Source organism: Podarcis bocagei (genome assembly GCF_964188305.1).
Source record: "Podarcis bocagei genome assembly, chromosome: 14".
Classification (NCBI taxonomy): Eukaryota; Metazoa; Chordata; class Lepidosauria; order Squamata; family Lacertidae; genus Podarcis; species Podarcis bocagei.
The window spans coordinates 33094929-33107663 of record NC_138139.1 but is presented as its reverse complement, the minus strand read 5'-3'; the positions used below and the strand labels follow the sequence as shown (position 1 = coordinate 33107663).

Below are 12735 nucleotides of genomic sequence, written 5' to 3'. Positions count from 1 at the left end.
TGCTTTCCTAACTCTCTATATTAGCTCTACAACTAATGGCAAACATGGCAAACGACTAATTTGTTATTCAAGGCAACCAGATAATCCATTTAAAGGCAAAGAATAAACCTTCTAAACCAGGAAAGAATGAAACATTACCGACCCTACATGCCAAAGGGATAAGGTGGGAAAGAAGCATAAACCCTAATAAATCTTTGCTGGGCAATGTTGAGCCTGTTGCTTAGTACAGCTGCCTGGGCAGCCGCCTCCGTTCTCTGTGTGGGCAAGAGGCAAGATCAAAGGAGTTCAGAAGCAAAATTATTTTCTTCTGGCTGACTCATTCACTGGATGGCTCCTGAATTTCTCACTGCTCGTGATTTCCTTGCTGGTTCCGAAACTGTTACTCACAGCACAAAACCCTCTAGCCTTTCGAAAGCTGTGCTGCCTGTTCACATCTGCAGTTCAACTTGTTCTTGAATAAGGCTGCAACTTTAAAGCCATTTGAAGCACATCCCCCCCCCCCCCGGTAAAGATTTCTGAGCACTGTAGTTTGTTAAGAGTTACTGGGAATTGTAACTCTGTAAAGGATAAACTACAGTGCCCAGAATTCTTTGGGGGGGGGATTTGCTTTCAGTGGGATTTATGGGTATAGCGTGTACCAACCTGTAAGGGCTCACCCGAATTTCCACTTGACCCGCCGCTTTCTCCTGGAGAAACCCACTGTTTACAACTAAATCGGAGCAAACATCCATCAGGTTTCCTCCAAAATGTCGTTTTCTGTGATTCAGTACTAAAGAGCAGGTTTTCTGGGGGAGATCAGAGAGGCAAAGACAAAACTTCTTGGACCTGTGGTTAGAAAGCAGAAGTGTGGATGAGCCCTAAGATGACCTACAAGAATCAAAAAGCATTTTTAAATGAAAGTGATGATGATGATGATGATGATGATGATGATGAAAGAGATGAGGAGGAGGAGAATTTGTATACCGTCCTATAGTCGCAGGTCTCAGGGTGGCTCACAAGATAAAGTCACGATATAAAAACACAAAATACGTAATAGAAATAAAAACAAGAACAACCCTATAATTGCCCCCTCCCCAAAGCATTATAATGTCAATCAGCCAAAGGCCTGGTTAAAGAGGAACATTTTCACCTGGCGCCTAAAGGTGTATAATGAAGGCACCAGCCAAACCTCCCTGGGGAGAGCATCCTACAAATGGAAAGCTGCTACAGAAAAGGCCTGTTCTTGTATTGCCACCCTCCAGACCTCTCATGGATGAGGCACACAAATAAGGGCCTCAGAAGGTGATATTTAATAATATTAAAGAGGAGAGCAGCCATAGCAAAGGCCACTCCCACAGCATGTATTTAAAGCAATATAATACAGAGCCTAGGACTGGCCACTCAGAAGGTCGGCAGTTCAAATCCCCGCAACGGGGTGAGCTCCCATTGCTCGATCCCTGCTCCTGCCAACCTAGCAGTTCAAAAGCACGTCCAAGTGCAATTAGATAAATAGGTACCGCTCCGGTGGGAAGGTAAACGGCGTTTCCGTGTGCTGCTCTGGTTCGCCAGAAGTGGCTTAGTCATGCTGGCCACATGACTGTACGCTGGCTCCCTCGGCCAATAAAGTGAGATGAGCGCCGTAGCCCCAGAGTCGGCCACGACTGGAACTAATGGTCAGGGGTCCCTTTACCTTTAATACCACTTTAAAAAGTCATGGCTTCCCCCAAAGACTTCCAGGAAGTATAGTTTGTTAATAGTGCTGAGAGTTCTTAGGAAACCCCTATCCCCCTTACAAAGCTACAGTTTTCAGAGTGGTTTATCATAGAATTGTAGAGTTGGAAGGGTCCCTGAGGATTATCTAGTCCAGTGATGGCCAAACTTGGCCCTCCAGCTGTTTTGGGACTACAATTCCCATTATCCCTGACCAATGGTCCTGTTAGCTAGGGATGATGGGAGTTGTAGTCCCAAAACAGCTGAAGGGCCAAGTTTGGCCATCACTGATCTAGTCCAACCCCCTGAAATGCAGGAATTTCAACTATCACAGGGAACTCTGGGTGAAAACTTCCTTCATCTCCATCCAGCGCAGGCTGTAGGATGCCAGGGAGTGGGTGGGAGTCATAGTCCAAAATCCCTGGAGAGCTGCAGGTTGGCTGTTCTAGGTCAGCCTTTGTGCTAATCGTGTAAGGCAGTTCTTAACTCCTTCTGCTAACGGGAAAATATTTAAGCATTGCAAAGCGGAAGTTCCCAGAAAACAGGCTGAGAAAGGCCATCGGTGCTTGGCTGGGCTGCAACGAGATGTTGCCGCCCCCATTCGGATTTATGGCGTGCATCTCCCATTGCTTTGTACATCAAAGAAGTCTGCATATTGTACAGGCCGACATAATGAGACAGATTGGCTCCAGATCAAACTGCTGTGTGTGTGTGTTTTTTTACAAGTCATTATGATTATCCCATATTGCTTCTCAGGAAGAAGAAAAAGTAGTGATTAGCAGAGGCCTCCTGGGCAGCTGTTTAGCTCCGTTTCCTCTTCCTTGGCTTTGACCCAACAAAGCAACAGCTCCCCTGGCACAGGAGGAGGGGGATTCTGTGGGGCTAAGAGGTGCCAAAGACCACCTATGGGGTAAGGTGGGGTGGGGCCGTGGCAGAAGACAAACAATGCTTGCATTCAGCGTTGGGCTCCTGGTTTCACAAAGGCAGTTGGTAGGCTGAAGCAAGAGTCAAAAGAGAGCAAGGAGGATCCTACAAAGGGATGAAAAATGTATCACCTAGAGTTGCCAATGAATTATCTATCTATGTATCTATTGCATTTCAATCCCACCTTTCCCTCCAAGGTGCTCGAGGTGGTTTACATAGTTCTCCCCATGCTCATTTAATCCCCACAACAACCCTGTGAGGTAGTAGTAGTAGATAGGTAGCCGTGTTGGTCTGCCATAGTCAAAATAAAAAAATACCTTCCAGTAGCACCTTAAAGACCAACTAAGTTAGTTCTTGGTATGAGCTTTCGTGTGCATGCACACTTCTTCAGATACACTGAAACAGAAGTTGCCAGATCCTTCTATATAGTGAGAAGGTGGGGAGGGGTGTTACTCAGAAGGGTGGTGGGAATGGGAAATAGGCAGATAGCTGAGAGAGCCTGTTGACGACTCTTAACGACTGTAATAGGTCTTACAGGAAAAGGCAAAATAAAAAAATTCCTTCCAGTAGCACCTTAAAGACCAACTAAGTTAGTTCTTGGTATGAGCTTTCGTGTGCATGCACACTTCTTCAGATACACACAGTGTATCTTCAGTGTATCTGAAGAAGTGTGCATGCACACAAAAGCTCATACCAAGAACTAACTTAGTTGGTCTTTAAGGTGCTACTGGAAGGAATTTTTTTATTTTGACTATGGCAGACCAACACGGCTACCTATCTACTACAGGAAAAGGCAGGAAAAGTGAGGTAGGTTAGGTTGAGAGGCAGCGACTGGCCTAGGATCACCCAGGGAGCTTCATGGCCGAGTGAGGATTTGAACCCAGGTCTCCCATATCCTAATCTGATACTCTGACCATTATGCCAAAGTGGAAGGTGCTGTATGACCCATTTTTTCATAACCTCAGGGTTGGGCTACTGTAACGCTCTTCATGTGGGGCTGCCCTCAAGGTTGGCTCAGAAGGTGCAGCTGGTGCAGAATGGGGTATCTAAGTTGCTCAGTGGGACCTTCTATCACACCAGCAACTGTGTCATTTATTATGATGCCTTTACTGATGACCATTTTGTGAAGGGTTTAGGCAATCTGGACCTTTCTGAATGATGTGCAAATTCTGGAGCACGCACACACCATTCTAAAACTTGATAATAAACTGAGATTTGGATATGATATCCCTGTTCTGAAAATGTGTATGTGTTCTGTTTGGTTTTTAAAAAAACCAGCTGTTGGTCATGTTCATGTATTTACATACTAACGTTTCTATTTGTGTATTATTATTTTTTACTTTTTAAAATAAATAAGCAAATAAGTCCCTGGCTACCGGTCCATTTCCGGGAATAATTCAAAGTGCTGGTTGTGATCTATAAGGCCCTATATAGATTGGGCTAAGGCTACCTGAAATATCATATCTTCCTCTATGAACCTGCCTGGGTGCTGAGATCCTCGAGTGAGCACCATCTCTCAGTTCCCATCAACATCAGAAGCACAGTTGGTGGTGACACGAGAGAGAGCCTTTTCTGTGGCTGCACCCAGTGTGGGATTCCCTTCCAGGAGGGGTTAGAATGGCTCCCCCTCTTATTCTTCCAGCAGCAAGCTAAGACCTTCCTGTTCTGAAGGCTTTGCTTAGGGAAGATGCAGATGACGCTGGCCACTGTGTTTTAATAGTTGCTTCCAAATGTGTTTTGCTGTATTTTAGTTATTGTTTTTAACTAGTTTGCTTTTATTACTTTGTGTTTCATAATGTGTTTTTAAATGTTGGAAGCCACCCGGAATCCCAACTTGGGAGAAAGGCATAATAATAATAATAATAATAATAATCATCATCATCATCATCATCCAGGAATCAGTGGCTTGGAGCGGGCACTGGGTCCATCTTAGTCAGCATTGTGCCATCCCTGATCACACTTATATTCTAGAGCCCCTATTTATTCAAGGGCTCTATCCTCCATCCTTCAATCCCTTGGGGTCTCAAACTGAAGGCAGCTAAGAATAAGGTGTCAAGGAACAAACTAGGTCTTAGCAGAAGGCGTAAAGGAGAGAATTAATAAAGGAATTAGAGCTCGGCCTGGCTTTATGTGGGGTGTTTTTGTTTCTTTGCTCTCAGCTCTGTGCCACTGGCAGCCTCAAGACCAGCCCTCGCTGGCCCCTTAACAGCCAGCATTGATTAAGCACTTAACACGGAGTGATTTACCCATCCATCATTAAGACAGGTGCTCTATAGTTGTGAAAATGCCTGGCTGGAGAAAAGAGCCCTTAAAAGTTACACTTACAACTTGCATTTCACTAAATGAAGAACAAAAGCCATTGAACGCTCAGTAAATATTTATTGGCGTAACAATAAAGTGATGATTGGAGAGTCTTTTGGGTGAAGGAGAAACGGGCTTGGCTGAGCTCGGATGCGAACCAGCCGAGAGCAAACACAGGAGGAAGCTGAAGACGGCCTCTAACATTTAAAGGAGTCATATTTGTCTGTGTAGCATAATAGTATAAGAACAGCTCTGCTGGGTCAGGTCAGTGGCCCATCTAGTCCAGCATCCTGTTCTTACAGTAGCCAACCAGATGCCCATGTGAAACTGGCAAGTAGGACCTTGAGCACAAGAGCATAGCAGTTTCCAGCAACTGGTATTCAGAAACAATTACTGTTTCCAACAGCGGAGGAAGAGCGTAGTCATTGTGGCTGATAGCCATCGGTAGCCCTCTCCATGAATTTGCCCAATCCTCTTTGAAAGCCATCCAAGCTGGTGACCATCACAGCCTCCTGGGGGAGCGAGTTCCATAGTTTAACTCTGCAATGTGTGAAGAAGGACTTTCTTTGATCAGTCCTGAATCTGTCTTGAAGGTGCTCAAACGAAACTGGAACAAGCTTTGATTTTAACCAGCGATCAATAAGCCCCCTTGATGGACTTCCCTTTCTTTTTGTACATTATTCTTTCCAAAAAGCACTGGTGTCCTTGAGATGTTCACTCTTGAGCTGGGAGGAATAGCTCATGTTATGATCGCTAACAAAATCCGTGTTCCATGTAGATCACAGTGGTAACACAGTCAAACTAGGGCCGGTCCCTACCATTAGGCAGAGTGAGGCAGCTTCCTCAGGTGGCAGATGCATAGGGGTGGCAGTAATGGAACCCAGGACAGAGCTGTGTGTATCTCTTCCTACTCTCCCCTATGCTAGCCTGTCAGAAGACCCTGTCTAGACTGCTGGCCAGTTCAGCTTCAGTACATGGAATGGAGGAGCATCTTCTACCAACTTTAGCTGGTACACCAGCTGCTACCATTCCTGGACCTGTTTCACTGAACACAGCGGCTCATTCATGTCCTGGCTCCCAGTTGCTGTAGAACAAAGACCTGAAGAAGGATTCTTTCCAAAGGCTTTAATGCTTAGATCACTGCAGTGCAGATGCAAATTGCTGGCTTAAGGCACTCCAGGCAATGCACACGGTTAATCCCAAATTCAGCTGCAACAAAGGCAGGTGCTCCAACTGCCAAAGTTTTAGACGTTGATCCGACACTGCCACACCCCTTGGCATCCTATATATAGGAATGAGCCAGGCTCATTTTCGGGCAGTAAGCATTTCTGAAATCTTTCTACGCCTAGTAGACTCTCTTCTCTTTTGGTTCCTCCTAGACCTAGGTGATGGAGAATGTGTCTCTGCCTCCTGAGAGGTGGCTGGGATGGGTGAACCTTTTCCCTTGAGGTAGGCAGAGCTACTCCCAGCATCTGACGGCAACAAGATGGGCAGTGCAATGAGACCATAGGAGTGTCAGATGGAGAGGGGTGGGGGTGGAGAGGGAGGCAGGACATGTGGCTCTCATTCTGGGAACAGATGAGACAAGAGAGTTGGTTGAGGGAAGTCTCACCCCCAGTCCATGCTTAGCCGTCCAGGTTCTCGGCCAATCCTCCATCTGCATCGTCCTGACTCAGACAGCCCATGGCAATTCGCTCATTACGTCAAGACTCAGTTACTGTAACACGCTTTATGTGGGGCTATCTAATTATGATGATTGCATCTCATGATTTCGGTTTCTCCTTTTTCAAATCTTTACGTTCAGTTTGCTACTTTTTCACATGAATTTTTGTCTGTGTGTGTGTGTTTTTTTCCTCATGAAATTTTGTCAGCGTCTTCAGTGCAGATTTCCTGCGTGAGTGTTTTTCCAAAGCATGGAAGCGAGCACAATCTTTTGCTGTGAATGTCTGCAAGTGGCTGGTGCTGGCAGAGTCACAAGACTCCTTTGGAAAAGCTAGCAACACTGAACTGAATAATATTGTTATATCTTATTATGTGGCTGCTTCCAACACTGCAGCTCTGCCTCTCCTGTCCCTCCAGCCTCCTCTTCTCCCTCTGCCTCTCCTGTCCCCTCCAGCCCCACCCACAGGCACCCTCAAAATCAGAGAATATTTAGGGGTTCGCAGGGGAAAGAGAAGAAGTTGTGCGAGTGGAACTCTGTGCAGCCCTGGATACAAATAAATAAATAAATAGCAGTATTACAGGAAAGGAGAAGCGTATTGTCTGAATGTGAATATTCTCCAGAAGTTTTTTTTTCCCCAAACAGGAAAGCTTTCCTGACACATCTCACATATGTACATGCTAAACTTATTCCTTCTCACACACCCCTCCCTCCCCCAGATCTTTCCTAATTTCTGACATCTGATTGTCATTAAAATAATTGACATGCAACTGAACTGTTTGGTATTCCTTTTCCAGTGGGGGAAGGGGAACTTGGCTCCACTCCCGAAAGTCTCGTTGAAATGGGTTCATGGCCGTCCCCACCCCTCAGAAATGTCCTGTGACCAAAGCCCGGATCTGAAAGAACGCAGAGCGTTAATGTTTGACATATGGAAGCCATGGGCGTGGGATGTGGTGGGGGACGGCGAGGAAGAGAGCAGGAGCATGACTGATTTTTATTTTTATTTTAAGGCTCTGACCGTGTATGGAAAAGAGCATAATCTGTGAATATTAGTTGCAAGGGGAAGATTCCCCTTCAATATGGCTCTAGGGTTTTGGGCTGGTTAGGAATTGTGAATGTTTGATGAAATATTTTAATACACTAAACCCTGCCTGTCATTTGTCCACAATCTCCAGCTATTGGCAGAACTGCTGTGATGTCATGGTGTGTTCATGGATGTTCTGCTCACTTCCTGCATTGACAAAATTCGGACAAGTCATTCAGATCCTTTCAGGGAAATAGTCTTATTTTGCCATATTGCACAGAGTCTTCAGATGGGAGAAAGCTTTGCACTGCTGATATATAGCAAGGGGGGGTTAAAAATTAATTAATCAAGGTGGCATCCACAGTTCTCCTCCTCTCCATGTTATCCTCATAACAACCCTTTGAGGTAGGTTAGGTTGAGAGTGAGTGACTGGCCCACGGTCACCTGGAGAGCTTCATGGCTAGGGGAGGATTTGAACCCTAGTTCAACACTCTAACCACAACATCAGCTCTCTAATCTGAATCTGAAGGGAAGAGGGTCCAGAAGCTGAAAGGTAGGGAATGATGTGAATGAACAGTAGGTCGATAATGGCAAGACAGAAGTAGATGCATTGAGGTCAAAGAGGAACAATAGAATAGGAAGAGCCCAAAACTACCGCTGAGCTGAGGTACATGGGAAGGAACACAAGCAGCTGCTTCATACTGAGTCAGACCCTTGGTCCAAGTAGCTCAGTATTGTCTACACTGCAGCAGCTCTCCAGGATTTCAGACAGGGGGCATTGCCAACCCTACCTGGAGGTGCCATTGGGTATGGAACCTCTGACCTTCTGCATGCAAGCCAGGAGCTTTGCCACCGAGTTACGACCCTCCAACTTTGCACCACCCACCACACTTTGCTCCCTGTTGCTCGTCCCATGTTTTCTGCGCTCCAGCCAGGGAGGCGCCAACATCTTGGGAAGGCTTTTAAGTGGGTCTCGTTTTCCTGAGGACGAGGCTGGCAGATAAGTCATGAAGTGACAGGAGAACAAACTGGTGTTTGGAGGCGCCGTGGAACGGAAGAACAATGGTCCCTTTTTTAAAACCTGTGCCGTGCCAGAAACCTCAGCCGGTTAGCAAGAGCTGTCAGTGTTTGCTGACTGCCCGGTCTTGGAAGGGCAATTTGATTTGGTAGCTTGAGGACACGGCATTGTATCGCCTTGTGATCTGGCTCTTCAAACCGTGCCCAATTTGGAGTGCCTGCTCCCCTCTGCGTCTATGAAGTGTTATCCTTGCAGCTCCCAATAGTATTACTCCCTTCAAGGCTGCGGCTGAAACCCAGAGAGCTTGTTTTCAAGTTTATCAAGAATGCCCAACAGGTCATCGCAGCTTTCAAGCATGAATGCAGGTCTTGTTTTTTTGTTTGTAAAAGAGCCCCAGGTGGCAAGCCACACACAAACACAGGGGAGGGTTCTGTCCTTACAGCACCAAAAGGGAATATACACACAACAAAGACTCCAAGTCCTCTTTGTTGTTATGCTGCAACAGACTCACAACAGCTGGGGAAAGTTAATTGTTCCATAGCACTAATGCATGCTCTGGTAACTCCTGATTAGGCTACTGCAATGCAGTGTATCTGGTGTGAGATGGGGAAGAAAAACCGAATTCTGTTCACATTTAATTCAATTTTTTTTTCTGAAACAATACGAAAAATGAAACACAGTTCCCCTGCGAAATCTGCCCATCTCTGAATTTTGCAATTCAGTTCTCCCATGCATATATCAGCAGGAAAGGAACATTAAAGTAAATATATTGGAGACAGTAACATACAAAAATGCATTATATTAGGGGGAATTCAAAATAAAATAACAGAAAAAATTCCTGCTGAGTATACATATATATATATATATATATATATATATATATATATATATATATATGTATCCACAAATCGATGTGGAAATCTGTAGAACTTGAACAGATGATTCAACAAATAAGAAAACTGAGTGGATAGATTCTCTCATATTCATATATGTGCATTTTTTAAAAAATCTGGCTTTAAAATAGTGTTATTATTTGTTTTTCAGTATATATATTGTTCTGAAAATTTTAAAAAGTAAATTAAAAGCTCCTTGTTGCAGTCTTGGTGCAATGCCAGTATACTGGTAAAGCCACAGTCCCCTCATAATACAACAGTCACTGCAGTGTGAAAGGAATGTTAGAAAACAGGATGGAAGCACTTGCATTATAATCAGGAAAACCAAAGCAGTATGGAACTCACAGGTGGAGAATATTTATATTTTTATATGTCTTTATTATTGGTAAAGAAAATCTTTACATGAGTAAATACTTGATTAGCCCGTCGGATCTGTGCTATATCTTTGTACTTTTGTCCTTCCAGGCTGCAGTGCTTTATGCTTTATATTTTTAATTTTTGGTTTTCTTAGGTTTGCACTTTTTGTGTCTGTGGACAAATCAATGATACACATATTTTTTTAAAAAAGGGGGGGAAAGAAAACCAATGTAATCTTATTTGTATCTGATTGCACCCATAGAGAGTTGGTGGGGCTCTGAAGGATGTAGAATTATCAAGGCAGGATCCTTACCAATGCCCTTTTATTTCCCCAGAAACTTGATGCCCCGCACCTTGGAGGGACAGATCACCATGGAGAAGACGCCGAGCTACTTTGTGACCAAGGAAGCCCCCCGGCGCATTTACAACATGTCCAGGGACACCAAGCTGATTGTGGTCGTGCGCAACCCGGTGACACGGGCCATTTCAGACTACACTCAGACCCTTTCCAAGAACCCCACCATCCCTAGCTTCCAAGCCTTGGCCTTCAAGAACATCAGCACGGGCCTCATCGACACCACCTGGAGTGCCGTGCGGATCGGCATTTATGCCAAACACCTGGACAGCTGGCTGCGGTATTTCCCCCTGTCCAAGTTCCTCTTTGTCAGCGGGGAGAGGTTGGTGAGCGACCCAGCCGGGGAGATGGCCCGCGTCCAAGACTTTCTGGGGATCAAGCGGGTGGTGACGGACAAGCACTTCTACTTCAACGAGACTAAGGGCTTCCCTTGCTTGAAGAAGCCTGAAGGGAGCAGCCGACCCCGGTGCCTAGGGAAATCCAAAGGGAGGCCGCACCCCAAAATCGACCCGCAGGTTATCCGCCGCCTGCAGGAGTTCTACAGACCCTTTAACATGAAATTCTACCAGATGACAGGGCAGGACTTTGGCTGGGACTGATGGAGAGACCCCTTCACGTGACAGGGGGAAAGTTGAACTTGCTAGAGGGTGGAATGGCCCTATTCCCAGCAGCCTGTTGAATACTGCAGGCCCCTCCGACACACAGTTGTAGGGCAAGGGACGTCTGAAATGGGTCTTGGGTCAGGGGGGGGGGACGTCTCCTTTTCTTTATAATTTATATCACCTCTTGCCAGTAAGAAAGAAATGTATGCTTACCGAGTAGAGAGAAAGTATTTAAATTTTGTTTTTGTTTCGTTTTTTAACCGCCATCAGCAACAGAAGAGATCAAGTCCAGGAAACCCAGATCTGACGAAATATTCTGCTGAATAAACCTGGCTAATATAGACAAGGCATGGAAGTTTTTGAAGGAGTGTGAGCGAATGAGAATGCAAGCAAGGGAGGAAGAACGCAGAACACAGCCTTGACTAATGGCACAGCCCACTATGTTCTTCTCCACACATCCTTTGGGATGAATCCAACTTTAGTCCTGCTCAGGGTCAGCCTTTTGATATTGATGGACATAACTAATGTTGAGCCATTTCAATTGATGTGCTCTGGGCAGAACTAAGGCCACATTCACACCATATATTTAAAGCAGTAGGGTCCCATAAACAGGCATAGCTCTCTTTCCAAAAGAATTCTGGGAGCTGTAATTTGTTAAAGGAGCTGAGAGTGATTAGGAGAACCCTGTTTCCCCCAGAACTAGTTTAAGAATCAGTCCCTCTCCCTGAGGAACACTGGGAATTGTAATTCTCTGAGTGGAATAAGAGTCTCCTAATGGCTCTCCCAGTTCATCCACCTGGGAGCTGATCAGTGTTCTCCAAGTGGCATGTGAGAAGAGCCTCCTTCTGTGCGAATAATGTTCTAAGATGCGGAGCAAGCAGGCCAGCATGTTCTGGCCCACTTGACCACTGCAACAAGTGGATATCATAAGATGCACAACTACACACAAAGTTGCCCCACACATGCACAGAATCTGTGTATCTATTATCAAAGAACACGGAGCAAGGAAGTGGTAGGTTCATAAAAGGCTCAGTGGTGGACTCTGAAGTCACTTCCACACCATATATTTTAAGCATTGTTATACCACTTTGAACAGTCATAGAATTGTGGGAACTGCAGGTTGTCAAGGGTATTGAAAGTTGTTCAGGGACCCCTATTCCTCTCACAGAGCTACAATTTCCAGAGGGGTTCAACAATCAGTCCTTCTTTCCTAGGAACTCTTGGAATTGAAGCCCTGTAAAGGGAATAGGGGGTCTCCTAACAACTTTTCAGCATTGTGGGTGTTCATTTCACTCTTGGCTTGCAGGGTGGGGAGGTCTGCATCCTAGGATAACATCCCCATGCAAACCTTTTAGAGAAGAGGCCTGTTGTTCTCTTTTTACCACAGATCTGGCAAACGCTAACCCATTTTTTTAATGGCCCCTCAAAACATTTCTGTGAGAAATATGAACTAATAAAAGGGAAAATACAAAAGCTCTGAATACACTCCAAATGTTTAAGATCTATTTTCTTCTTAAGTGTCAGGCACTGTCCTGCGTGTGCTGTGCAAACTCACGGATAAAGATGGATGCTTCTACGAACAGGATCGAAAGGCAATACCCGAGACAAATAATTCCCTGGAGCGAAATCTAAAGAGGGTTATATGAGCCTTAAGTGCCTGTAACAGGAGACTTAACAAGTCTTTGTTTTCTCAAACTATTTAACCCTCCGGCAATTTAGTAAAGGTGTTGCTTAAGGACTCTTCAGCCTTCCTTGAGGACTGCACACAGTCACAAGCCCTCTTCAGACAGCTAGTTAATCTGTTGACTGAAAAAGCAGAGAGCCACACTGACATGAATCAAATGTATGTCCGATTGGAGCCTCTACAACATGCCTAGTTTTCTGATCAAGGGGGCGGGTGGCCTTGCAAGTT

The 12735-nt window shown here is 45.2% G+C and overlaps 1 protein-coding gene across 1 annotated transcript in view; it reads left to right on the top strand.

Moving 5' to 3' along the window:
• The window catches only part of LOC308573355 (heparan sulfate glucosamine 3-O-sulfotransferase 6-like), a 75547-nt gene extending 63241 nt beyond the window's left edge, over positions 1-12306 (top strand). Inside the window, exon 2 of the mRNA XM_081170211.1 lies at positions 10202-12306. Coding sequence (XP_081026337.1) covers positions 10202-10820 — 619 coding nt within the window. The 3' untranslated portion in view covers positions 10821-12306. The remainder of the gene's footprint in view (positions 1-10201) is intronic.
• Positions 12307-12735: the final 429 nt, after the last annotated feature.